This window comes from Gavia stellata, chromosome 10 (genome assembly GCF_030936135.1).
Source record: "Gavia stellata isolate bGavSte3 chromosome 10, bGavSte3.hap2, whole genome shotgun sequence".
Lineage (NCBI taxonomy): Eukaryota > Metazoa > Chordata > Aves > Gaviiformes > Gaviidae > Gavia > Gavia stellata.
In genome coordinates, this window is record NC_082603.1 from 14,473,302 (window position 1) to 14,487,105 (window position 13,804).

Here is a 13,804-nt window from a genome sequence, read left to right on the forward strand (position 1 = left end):
TTAATGTAATAGTTCATACATTTTTACCAATTTTATCTATGATAGACTGAAAAAAGCAAGGGGAGAAAAGTGTGGGGGAAATAAAGGTAGGGAAAATAAGAAAACTAGTTACTGAGGTACTCTAGAAAAGATCTAAATACCTTCATACCTGTCTTTGCGGCTTTAGAATCTTTTTTCATAAGCAATTTTTTCTTTTGAAAATACCATTCACTTTGTCCTTTGGAGAACCTCAGATTTTCAGTAGTTTGGTACTGTTACTTTACTTATTATTGAATCCATATTAATATATGCAGCCATCCCTTTTTATATTTTTTATCATTATTTCGTAGAGAATAGACCTTTTACACCTTTTCTACAGAAAAAAAAACCCTAAACTAGTCTCTTTTCTGTATCTTTTTGTATTTTCTTTCTAGAAAGAAATTCAAGAGTCTGTATCAGGGGAGATTCTCTTTCCATTGTAGACCCTGGAATATCAACGGAAGCACATTCATAATTTCTATAATTTCCTTTTCTTGTCATAAGGAACTACACTTTGTAGATCTACCTTCCACAGAAATGAAAGACTGTATCTTTGCAAAAGTTACTGCTGACCGGAAGGGGACTTCTCTAAGTCATCTTGCCATAAAACATAAATTTTGATTCACTCACAAAAGAAAATCTGGTTATTTTAATCCTATCTGGGATCATTATGCCAAGAATATGCAATCTTTTCAGACAGCATGAGGGCAGAACAGTTTCAACTCTATTTGTCTTTCAGCAGTGGTCTTAACTCTTGAAGACAAAAGACACCAATCTTGTTGACTTGAAGAGAGTAAAGTTAGAAAACCATGCCCTGTCCCTACTCATCCTAACAGACGCTCAACCAAAACACCCTTCCAAGCTTGGATTTTTGTTTCTTTTTTTTACACTGAAGTTTTTCTTCTTTAAGAATATTTTTGTCCTATTTTTCTCTTTGTTAAGATTACATAGCACCTAAAAATCCACAACAGCGTTGGCCTTTCTGTACCAGCTGCTAAAAAGTACACAATGTAGACTCCAGAGAATCTAATGAAGACAAAAAAATTGCCAACTGTAAAGCTAAAACATTTTTACCATTCAAAGCTAAAAAACTCATTTACAACCATCCTAGTTATAATCTTATAAAAAAGGTTACCCTGACCATAGATCATGAGCTTGACTCTCGTAAGGGAAAATAATTGAAACTTTAACATACTTTGCCCATGCTAGCAGGATGGTGTTTTTGAAGTGTGATTTACATTTAGGCCATACTCAGCTGTGCCGAACGTGCAACCCTGAGGAAGCCAAACCACATCCCTGTCTGTACTTCCTCATCGGTAGCTGTAGAAGAGTGACCATGAGCTGCTGCATAGGCAGACAGGAGCCCACCCAGAGCCTTGGCTGGCAAACCAGTGTTGTCTGACTACAAACACGCTGGTTGAAGTAGAGAAACGGAAACTGCTGATTGCATGCTACAACATGTCCTTGAGAGGGTTCCCAAAGGACTCCTCAACCAATGACCTCCACCAACCTGCACCTATACAGGCCTTCCCGCCACAGCTCCAGCCAAAGGAAGACGACAGGACAGTCCCTTGCTGGCCCATGGTCCAGCTGGAAAGCAGAGTGGTGGCCTTCCCCTCATCAGGGCTCAGCCGAGCCCTGACTTAACTTTCTCGGTGGGGGAGTGAAAGAGCGGCATCCCCCAGACGAAACCCCTTCTCCTCTGACCACTCTCTCCCTACCGCGGCACCCGCAGCTCCCCACAGCAGCCCGCCCTTGCCCCTCTCCCAGTGCCGTGGTGCCAGGTGCTCCTTTCAGGAGAGCCGCACCTACCCGCCTGCAGCCAGCGGGGGAGCGGTGCCCGGCTGCACGCTGCCCTCCACGGAGGAAAGAGCCTCCGCCAGCCACTGCAGAGGGGGAATAACGCAAAGTTTGGGCGAAGGGGGACGCAGAGCCGCCCCGTGAGACGGGTCACGGCGCGCTTTAGCAGCCCGGGCGGCGCCCCTCCTCAGCCTGCGGCTGCCGGCGCCCCTCAGCAGCCCAGCCCAGCCCAGCCCGCCACCGCATCCCCGGCCGCTCCCCGCTAACGGCCCTCGGCTCCCTCACGGCGGCGGTGATGTCACATCCGCCGCCCGCTCCCCGAGCCCGTCCAGCCGCGCTACCGCCGCCGTCTCCCGGGCCCAAACTTTTGCGGTGGGCTGGCCGGGGGCGGGGGGGAGGGGCGGGGGTGGGACGGGGCAGCGGAGCCGCTCCGGCAGCACGGGCAGCGCCGTCCTCGCCCGCCCTCCCCGCGCCGAGGCTGCCTGCGGAATGAGCGTTCCCCGGGCGGCTGCCGCTGCCGCCTCCACTCGGGCTCCGGCGGGCGGGCAGAAAGTGCGGCTGCTGGCGCGGTCGCTGCAGCGGGAGCGGAGTGAATGACCGAGAGAAGCGGCGCGGAGAGGCAGCCCCGGGATCAGGATGCGGGCGCCTGCCAACATCCTCAACCTCCTGCTGCTGTCCTTGCTGGCCGGCCTCGACCCGTCCAAGGTAGGAGCCGGCCGGGCGCCGCGCCCCGGGCACCCCCGCGGACGGCAAGTTCGCCCTGGCCCCGCAGCGGCAGAGCGAGGCCGGCGGTGCCGGGCCGCACGCGGCGTATGCGGTAGCGGGCGATGCGGCTCTGCCGGGCGGCTGGATGGCTCCGGGGAGAGGCGGGTGCGTGTCCTTGGCTGTCCGACCGGCCAGGCGGGAGAGTTGGTGGCGGAAACGGCTGTCCCCGGCCCCGGGATTACCGGCTTCACGGTGCGAGGCGGGGAAGCGCGGGTGCAAGCGGTCAGAGGGTCTATGGGCGCGGGCACGCTGCAGCGGGGCCCACGGCACCGGCGCGCAGAGCCCGCGCACGCCCGCACCCCCCATCTCCCCACGACCCCCCGGCAGCACCCCACGCACACGTTATCTCAGCTGCATGTAAAAGAGGTGGGCAGCGGGAGCGTCGGGGCAGAGCAGGACGGGGCTCACCCGCTGCTCAAGGCCGGTAGCTGTCCAGCTGAAATGAGCAGCGGTTTTATCCGACTCAAGGGAAAGCGGTATTTATAGTGCTCGGTGCCTGCACCAGTTCTGGGGAAGCAGCTAGCACTGGAAGCAGGGAGCGACAGCCGCCGACTGGAAAGATATTTGTTTAGAGTGGAACCGGAGGCGTCACGTGAAGACACTGGTTTTAGTACTACAGCCATGCTCTGGGCGCTGCAGAGTTTCGCTATTTTCAAAGGTGTTCAGGTCGCCAAAAGAGCTGATATTGAAATAATGATAAAAGTAAGCAATATGTTTTAGCCATGCAACCTGGCTTGTGAAGGTGATTTGAGATTAAATCATTAAAAAATCAGAACTGCACTATACCACTTAAGAGCAATAGATGACTGAAAACCCCTAGGCCTGGAGATGTCCGTAGTGCTGCATCTTGTAGATGTAGAACTTGTCTCATCTGTCTTTTTGTGACACGCAATCATGTAACTGGGAACACTATAAAAAAGTAACAGAAAGAAAACATTCTTACAGTATGTTGCAGTCCATTACCAGAAGTAGTCCATACCGTGTTGCCACAATTTATGTTGTATGTTGGTGAATGTTATTTTAATACCCTTTAGGTACCAGACAACCACATGAGGCAACGTTCAGCTCTTCTGGCAGGTTTTTTCCTTTATTTTAAAGGAATTAATCATATACAAAAATATGTACTGAATTTCCAACAATGTGGAAGGGATGTTCCTCTTCAAAAATATAAAGATAGAACTTAAAAAGCAATTCAGTGGAAATCTGATTTACGGCTACAGCATTCTGACCGCTTTTTAATCAGTAAGATACAGTGACAACTTAAAAAAGCAGGAGGTGATATAGGATTAATAATATTAGCTAAATAATTAATTATATCAATGTTATTAAATAGGAGCTATTTGAAAGTATCAGCTAGTGCTATGTCTGTAAAGAGACTCATCAGGCAACGCACAGGAGTGTGAATTCACACATTTGTGTGAATAGCAGCACATGGTCATGTTGTAATTAGAGGTTTCCACACACTCATTTTTCTTTATTTTTCTATCTTCTCTTACACTTAGTGAGTTCTATGAAAGTTAAGAGACTTAAAGAGACTGTGCCTCTTTAAGAAAAAGCAGGAAAAGAAAAAATTGTATCACTGTCTACCCACAGAAGAGTAAAACCACTAAAGAAGCAAATGAGCTTCAGCTGGCAGAATTATTCTTTTAGTTCAGGTGTCAGAGATATGCCCCAAAATAACAGTGGGAAGAAATGCTCCATCTTATGTGTCTGTTACATCCAGCACTGAAAAGCAGGATGAGCCACTGTAATAAAATGGCACAAATTAACTTTTGAAACTTTGCTTCTAGCCCTTTTGGCTGTGGCAAACTGTGCAGAGGGCATAAAAATGGCCTTTTGTTCATCACTCTGTGTGACATTTTCTGGGTTATTAAAATGTTCATTGCAGGCCCTTTTACCTTTGGAGCTTTCTGGCTCATGACCCATTCACAAAGCCCTTAAGATTATATAAAAATAAGAGCCCTTAATCAAAGTCTGATGTTTATCAGAGCTAAATTGGGTTTTCAGAAATAAAAACACGAGATCAAATAGTTACTCAGATCCTTGGTTAAGATGCTACACCACATTAAACACAAAAAAGATGCCAAATGGCAGATAATAATTTAATTTTGTTGACTATGAACAACAGATTTCATATTTCTGTGGAAAATTATACATGTAAAATGTTTACAGGGTTTTTTAGCAAAAAAAGTACAAGTTGTGATTGAAATCTCACATTAGAAATTGAAGCGATGCTCAGTTATTTATCTTGCTTTATACTAAATTGAAATAGAATAATAATTTTCTGCCCTGCAGGTTGGGAAGCAAATACATCATATGAAATTAATTGTGGGAAACAAGGGATACTAATTCTTTCTTTTCCGAAAAGAATTGTGCAACATGCTCCTGACTAGACAGACAACTTTTTACATGCCCTTGACAGTCGCAAACTATTCAGCTTATGAAAATAAATCACATCAGACATTTCCAAGTATGCACAATACATTCCTGATCATGTCCTACATAATTAATATTCAAGTAATAACTTTTTTTACTGATCAACTACTTTAAAATAATGCCTGGGGAAAAAAAGCTTTGATTTAGCACCAGGCCATCACTGACTCAAGACTGCTGTCCACAGGCACTCTTATTATGACAGGGCTTTTATGCTAAACTGACTAGGTTATTTACTGATGGTGTAGTGTTTAAGTATCGCCATCTTATGGTAAAATATGTAACAAAAAATATATATATAGTTTATTCATAAATCTCTGGAATGTTAAGATTTTATTTCAACCATTGTAATTTATTGCCCATGCTTTTGTATTTCTTCTTTTTCCTGCTAAACATGATATAGAATATTGACCAGCTCTGGAAATTTTCTTTAACAAATGGAAAACAGCACACTACTGATTAATTTTAAACACTCTTAGTGCTAAATACAGACTATCAATTTTAAGAGACTTATTAAATGTTATATCTGTTAATTTGATTCTAATTTTCCTCTGTATTTACATAGAAAAATACAAGAAAATATAATTATTCATGGTAATATATTTCAGTAAAGTTTTATTTCCAGCAGGGTCGCTAGATATTCAGAAGGAAGCCAGCTATAGGGAAAGGACTCCGAGTATAAAATCTTTCCTTTCTCCTACACTTAAGTGCAATATCTTGAAAGAAGGAATTATTAAATATCAGGAAATTTCTAAGAGTTACTGCTAGGTGGCATCTCTGTGCTGCTTTTCTACAAGCCTGGAGTTTTCTATAATGACCTTCATAGTATGTAAAGAGGACCTCTTTTGTGAGTGTTGCTTTTGCTGGCCATCATTTGCTAATCACAGTAGCATAACCAAGTAAGCATTTCAGAGTGATGTAATGTTGCTCCACATAGAAATCAATCTCAGCAGGTTTCAAAGTCTAGATGGCATTTTTTAGGTTTAATTTTGAAAACTTTAAGTAGATATGAAAAAATATGTTAATTTTTCAATGCAGTTAATTAACTTTATGCCTTTAACTTTTATAATGGCTGTATGTCCTACATCTGTTGAGTTTCAATTATTTGAATTTTGAAAAAAAATGTTTCAGAAGATGACTGCCAAGTACAATCCCAAACAGAAGCTAAGTATAGTATCATTAAGGACAGTTACAAAAAGCAACTGTTACCTGTATTCATTGCTTGGGACAATAGGATGTTTGGGAATATTAACATTAAAAAATAAACGCAAATTTGAAACCAGTCATCTATTTTTGAATGCTTAATTAAACTTTGCATTTTGATCTTCGGAATGGCTGTGCTTCTAGATTTTAAAAACCTGCAAATTTTGCACATAATCAGACCACACAACTAGCCACTGAAATCCTTCTTTTTCCCAGATTTCAAGAACTTGTCTGTAGGAAGAGTACGCTGCTTTAATGCTGCTTTGCAATAGAAATTCATTCATCCCTACTGTGAGATTTTATAACAAGAATACTATGTACAAACAAGGGTTATCACAATACACTATTTCTGTTGGAAATACGACTGGTAGTACTTCAATACACTGAAAAATTAAAAGGAAATCTCATTAGCTACTTGGAAATTAAATTACCCTGTTTCCTACAGTTAGTCAATATGAAAATCATATATAATTATTTAGCCTGCATGATTTAAGAATGCTCTAAATCATCAATTGCTGAATGTGGTCAACTCTCGCTTGTTGTCTGCTCTCCCATTTCTGAGCAACGTGATTCAACAGCCATTGAAGAACATCCTACTGCTACCAATATATCCTGGGCCCTCCCCATATGTCATTCCAGTTACGTTACTCTCACTCTAGTAACTTCAGTCAATGGGTAAAGACCAAAGACTGTTGTTAACACTACTGGGTCTTCCCAGAATGGTCAATACAATGCCTTCTAACCTTTCAGTCCCAGAAAAAAAGATGCTTCATATATTTCCTATTCATCTACACTCAATGACACACATCCATTATATGTTATATAAAATCACAGAAAGGTATTCACTGCATCATTTTAAGTAACATATATGAAGACATTAGAAGAGACTATGTGAGTGACAACTGTGTGACTGCTGACTCTTCTGGTGCTATCAGACATCACATGGTCTTTAAGGGCTTTTTAGAACTGTTGATGCTATGTGAAGAGACCTTTTCTTTCGTCTAGCTAAAAACAGATTCCTCTGTTGCTCACTACTAATATGACTGCTACTTCTTTGAATGCACTCATACGCTGATTATATACATTAAATATAATCTCAAAAAAAAGTATATCTGTATACATAGACATGTGTATACATATACTGAGTAATGATTTTCTCACAGGAAACAATTATTTTCCCATTAGATGCATATTGCCTCCAGGTGACCGGGCTTCCACCTTTCTTCTATATTTGGTCAAGTCATAAGCAAATAAAGGAGGAACAATTCACAAAATATGCAAAGAAAAAAAAGCTGAAGCAGACAAGGTAACTATCAGGAACAGGAAATGCAGTATAACAGCTATTAAAACAACATCCAGCTATAGCTCTAAAAATGGTGTTTCTAGTTGGCTACAGATTTAACACAGTTATAAATTTCAAGTTCACATTCATGAAGTTCATAAGGGGCCTATTAAGAAATGAACAGAGAGTCCTCAGAGAGGGTCCAGTCTATTTCGGGCATCGAAATCTCCTTTTTCAATACTCTAGTATGACAAAAATGCTTAAGGGCATCAATTAGGCATTCTTACTGGATCTTCACTGAAAACCAGGTAAAACTCAAAAGCCTTGTGTAAATTTTTGCAGCAGTAGTCTGGGAGGAATCCTCTCAAAGACCATCTTTCACAAGAACAGCAATCTATTCTACTGCTGAACTCCACAAGGCAGTAGATTTCTTGTCTAAGGTGAAACGTAGGGAAAGTGAGGACTTTGTGTGCCTGGGTTTGAATACAGAATTCTTTTCATGTGGGAGCATTCAGGAACAAGTGGAAAACTTCTCTTACTTATACAAAAGAACTGAAAATTTCAGAAATTCTCGCATCTGAGTCTAAGTGGGATAAAAACAGAAAGAAAGAACATACCTCAGAACTCCAGACCAGATCTATTATTCACATGTTTTTAAACCAAGATGTGCGACACAAGCACATGTTTCTATACATGTTAATCATTCCACCTAAGAACCTAGCCAGCAGAATTCTTAGTCCTCTCCAAGTCAGTAAAAAACAGAAATACAGTAGCAGGTCATTTTACTTTTAAAAATACTTTGAAGCATGAAAAACATTTGGGAGTTAAACATTTTTATGTATTTCAAGAATTCTGAAAGAAGATCAAAGAGCTTAAATTGTACTTGTTTAATATAAGGATACAGCGTGCACTACCTCTCACATGGTCAGCTAGTAAGCGTGCACTTGGTGCACCTGCAGAACAGAACAATTTACTGTTCACCTGATCTGACCTCATTTTTCAAAAAGGAGTTCCTTCCCAAAAGAAAAAAAGTTCCAAATCTGTCCCCCTTCAGTATTTTTACTCACTTTTTTTTCTAAGAGAAAATTATCTTAATGCATTCACAGAGCGATATCTTAAGAACTCTCAAACTACACAGCATCAATCTTCATGTACTTCATCCTGACATTAATGATGTTTTTGTTGAGTTTGAGAAAAAGAAAAAACAGGCAATAAATATCTTAAATCATTCCTTTATTCAGTCAGCTGGGATATTTTCCTAACACTAGAAAGAAATTAATTTTCTAGAGGACACAATTCCTCTTACTTCAGGTACTAAGTTATTTTTACCACCAATTCAGAAAACTGATTCTTTTGTTTATCATATTTGCACTGGAACACATTGAATATTAACCAGAAAGGACAGCGCATGTTATCCAAGAAGTAAGAATATAAGTGAAACAGAAGTGTAAAGGTGGCTTGTTTGTAATGAAAGCTGCATAGAACTCTAGTTTAGAAATGGACAAAAAGTTGCAACTTGTAACAATTCTGATTATGGCACACTATTATCTAGCTATCTGAAGGACACCCATCCATCGCTGATGGCCACTTGATACCTTTCACTGTCTGAAATAAAGGAGTTACCCTCATTTCAAGATGCAGGAATGGAACGTGAGTAGTTCAGTTAAGGGAGCTTTTGTCTCTGTTCATGAATTTAAGATTCATATTACAATGTTTGGGTGATGGTGAAGCCCAAGCAAAGACAATTCTGAGATTATTTCTTAATGTTGTGCACAGCACAGTGTCAAGAAATGTATCTGAAAAAAAAGGAGACTGATCTTGGACATAATATCTTATGTCACAGCATTACTTCCAAGAATCAGTGACACTTCACTGTAAGCATGGACTGCGGCTTCAGATTTTTTCATTAGTGACTACAATCTTAAAGGCAACTGAACATCTATCAGCAGCATAATTTGTCAGAACACTTGAAACTATTTCAAAAACATTACTATTTTTATTGTCATTGTTTTATTCTTGTCACTAAAGGTTTTTAAAGTCTAGACTTGGTTTTGTTTGGAATTGGAGAATTCATATTTCTGTCTGAAAGAGACACCAAGACACCAGAACGCAAAATAACAAGGCCACGTATATGGATTATCTTATCCCCATTCTCAAGACCATCTCATTGGGAATAGTACCAGAAGATTTTTTAATAAATAGGGAAATAACCTATGTATCAGACAAAGAAAGTTAGTACCATTTGTCTAGCTAGCTCTGTGTTGACCAAAACTAAATGATCTCTAGTCTTCATCTTTACTGGCCAGCTTCTAGAAATAGTTTCCTAATAACTACCTTTTTGACAATATGACTGATTCATACTAAGGAACTAAATACACCACAAAATGTGCATGCTTAAGGAAGGAAACACAGAGCACAAAATATTGGTGATACAAGCAGTTAACATTGAGGAGGTAACTGTATTAATGGATACAGGAGTATACACAATAATTTGCTTAATTCAAGTTTCATGGTGGTATCACACATAGCATATACTTTTTTTCATACTATTCTACGCCCTCTTCAACTTCATGACAGACGTTTATTAATCAGAAAAGCACAAGAAACAACCAGGCGTATTTTTCATAAGTCAGTAAACAACCATAAATTGGAACTTGAGTTATAGCCAAAAGTAGGTTGAATAGGAAATACCAGGCCTATGGATATGGAATTTTGTAAACTCTTACCCAGCTGCTTCTGTATCTATGTCTTTTCACAAGAAAAAAAAATAACAACATGTAATTATTCACAAAATATGCACTCCTATTAATTTAAAACTTTTTTCCTCAAGAGAAATTAAAGTTTTTTTAATATTCTGACCCCTTCTGCACTTTTCTCAGACTTTTAAATCACTTAGTTAACTAACCTAAAGCATCCCCAGATAACACAAATGTATCTTTTTCATCCTGCATTCCCCTCAAGAACAGTCATATGTCTGCTGCACTGCCTTCTAAACCAAACAAATCCTTGTAACTGTGAATGCAGATTTAATATTCCTGTTTACTTATTTCACTGAAAAGCACGTAGCAGTCAGCATAACAGCAGCTTAAGCAAATTCTGAAAGCAAGTAGCCCTCTTCACTCCTATGGTTTTGGGAAATAGTGTTTACATCCTCCAGAAGCCGTGAAGTAATCTACAAGGGAGGAGCCAGAACAATTGGAAAAGACTTAGTCAGTTCAGAGGACTGCAGCTTCATGAACTCTCTAAGTTATTCATAACACTGTGAGAAGTACTATTCTTAAATTCTTGGTGCATGTTATTAAAAAACAGAGATTTTCACGGACCTCCTTTTTTAGAACTACTGCTTTGGGAAAATACTTTAAAATGTGTTTCAGGATATCAATTTCAAGGAGATAACTAAGCACTTAAGTAATTTTCCATATATGAAATTGCAGATGATATTTGAGTTTGGACTTCAGTTTTAAAATTGGATTTACAGAAATAGGAACTTCAGTACATTTAGAAAACATTAATACCTGTGGTGACAGCAAATATTATTGATCTGAGATCTCATTCTAAATGCAAACCTGTCACACACTTGCTTACTCATTAAATGGGGTTGTCCAGTCTCAGCCTCCCTACTTCAATTATTTTTTTCCTATTCATTTTGTATAATCTCTTACATATTATTCTAAAAAATCTACCTTCTTACAATAAGATTCTGTTCATTTTCAATATATGGTATTGAGACTTTTCCAAGAAAATACATAGAAAACAGTGTAGTTGTAGTACTGAGCTACTGTACTGAGTAACAAAAAGTACATAGAATAGATGATGGTATGAAAAATTTAGATACAGCTTAGATGTATTCACTCTCAGTTCTCAAAGCAAGTGTGTGACAGGTTTGAATTTATAATGAGATCTCAGATCAATATTATCTACTGTCATCACAGGTTTTTCTGGGCACTTGCATAAAGAATACAGAGGTGCATGTCAGGCAGAGTAGCAAATGAGCAGTTACAACAAATATGCTTTTTCTGAAGCATAAAGTAGGGAACTTTGAATGTTTAGTAACTAATTCATATTTGCAGAAATCAACTACCAGTTATACCTGGTGTCTTATTACAAAAAAGTCAGATAACCTCAGACATCATAAAAGTCCACAACTATATTAAATAAGAAAAACACAGATATTAAGTAATACTCAAATTATTCCATCAATAAAATAATTGTAGAAATGACCAACAAAATACCAGTTAACAAAATCAGATTTGCCAAGTTCTTAAGTTTTCTCGGAGAACTGTGACATCCTAAATTATTTATAATATGCCCTGCAAGTATTTTACTCAGACTGACAATGAATTGAAAGCTTTTTGGAAATACCTTATTCAGAGAAAAGGTTTCTGCAAACCAAATTTAAGCCTCAAAGTTACTTCTGTCACCTCAACTTAGCCAAGGAATTATTTTAAAATACATGTTTCAAAGAATGTTCAAAATTGTGGTTGTTTGCTTCAAGATAAAATTACATTTCCCATAGGATCAGCATCATTCAACAGATTATCATCTTTTGAGTTAGCCTTTCTAATACACTCAGTGATTTACTTTTTAAACCAGTAGTTATTTTTCAGATACACAAAAAGCCTTGTTCAAGGTGTCAGTTACAACAATATATTCACCTTATTCAACCTGGATGAAATTTCTATTCTGATAACTGATTTACCCTGAACAGCACTTGCGTAACATAACGTTCAGGCATGAGTTTACTAAGAGGAGGAAAGGGCTGAGCAGACTTCCCCCACTATCGGTCTCAGTGCATTCCCAGGATCTGTTCTATAGCTCTGGCTCCCCAGTCAGCATGTATTCATGACAACACTACAGTAACATCTGCCAAAATCAGAACCCTGAATAACCCTTTTGTAGGTTACCCCTCCTGGTAATTATTTCAAGACATGCATATACAGAAATTAAATATAAAAAAAAAAATAAATTCAGTGCAACTCAAAAAAAAAAAATTATACTGAAACATAGTGTAATAAAACTTGTTTTCCTGAGGACAAACGCAGGGAATTATATTAACCCTTCAGTCAGTCAATACCAGATTAAAATAATACTTGGTAGTTGCTCATTCATGGCAAATACATCCTTAGATAGATGATTTTCATGAACTCCTGAATAGTCTGAAGCTGTTTAATACAAAACAGGTCATGAAACTTTATCATCAGTGCAATCAGAGACCTTTGGAGGTCTTCTAGTCCATATCTCCAGCATTTCAGAGCCCCTCTGACCTTTGGCGATTTCCAGTAATTTGGTATCATTCTGCTCCATCATCCTGAAGATGTTAAACAGCATTAACCCTTCAGCAATGCCTCCCACTACTAGCTGCAAGTTAGACTTCAAACCATTACCCTTTAACCAGTCCAAACATTTTTCTGCCTGCCTTGTAATCCACCCATCCAGCTCATAACTCCCCCAGTTTGACTACAACAAGGATGCTGTAGGATACCATGTCAAAAGGCTCAGTATGTGACATCCTCTGCTTATGGCTCAGGTAATGAGCTATCTAGTGGTTTCTTTGTTTCTGTTCCTATTTTTCAAACAGGCTCTGTTGGGTATGGTTAAAGTCCATTCCTAGAGGCAAAATAAATTTATCCAGTGTATACAAAGAGTAATTGTGAGCTCAAAAAATTTTGTGTTGGAGTTTGCTTTCATCAGGTCCTAAACAAAAAAAATCAGTGAATACTGAACTTTATAAAACTTTACGTCAAAAAGAAACACTGGTATTTTTATACAGTGATGATTTACATCTAAGTCATTTTCTATATATCTTCCCAGTGCAATGTTATCAAGAATGACAGTTTTCAATTGAGAGACTGTGATAACAGAATCTTATTATTTGTTTTCTTATCTTTTTTTATCGGAAGAGGAGATACTGATTTTTCCACATCACAGTTCTTATCTTAAAGCCATTAAGACTGAATTTATATTTCTCAAATTTTTCAGCACCAAACTGAGGGCCACAAGCATAGACTTCGGTGAAGTTCTTGGATTGGTCAATTCAGAATGATTGGAAAATTTAATTATTTTGCTAGTGAGATACTGAGGTATCTCCTGGGCATTTTTTTTCCTATGGGAGATGTAGAATTGTTGTACAATATACTGTGATCCATCTTCTTTATCACTTTGTCCACAACAGCTCTTAGTTAACCGACAGCCACGACTCTTAGTTACACTGAATTCTACCTAATGACAGTGTTTTTGTATTATGTTTTATATTTGAGAAATAATTATTTATTGGTAAAAATCTCTCCTTTTTTAGACACAGAC

General features: G+C 39.1%; 1 protein-coding gene across 1 annotated transcript in view; it reads left to right on the forward strand.

Moving 5' to 3' along the window:
• Positions 1–2,449: 2,449 nt before the first annotated feature.
• The window catches only part of OLFM3 (olfactomedin 3), a 70,298-nt gene continuing 58,943 nt past the window's right edge, over positions 2,450–13,804 (forward strand). Inside the window, exon 1 of the mRNA XM_059821745.1 lies at positions 2,450–2,523. Within this exon, the coding sequence (XP_059677728.1) occupies positions 2,455–2,523 (69 nt within the window). The 5' untranslated portion in view covers positions 2,450–2,454. The remainder of the gene's footprint in view (positions 2,524–13,804) is intronic.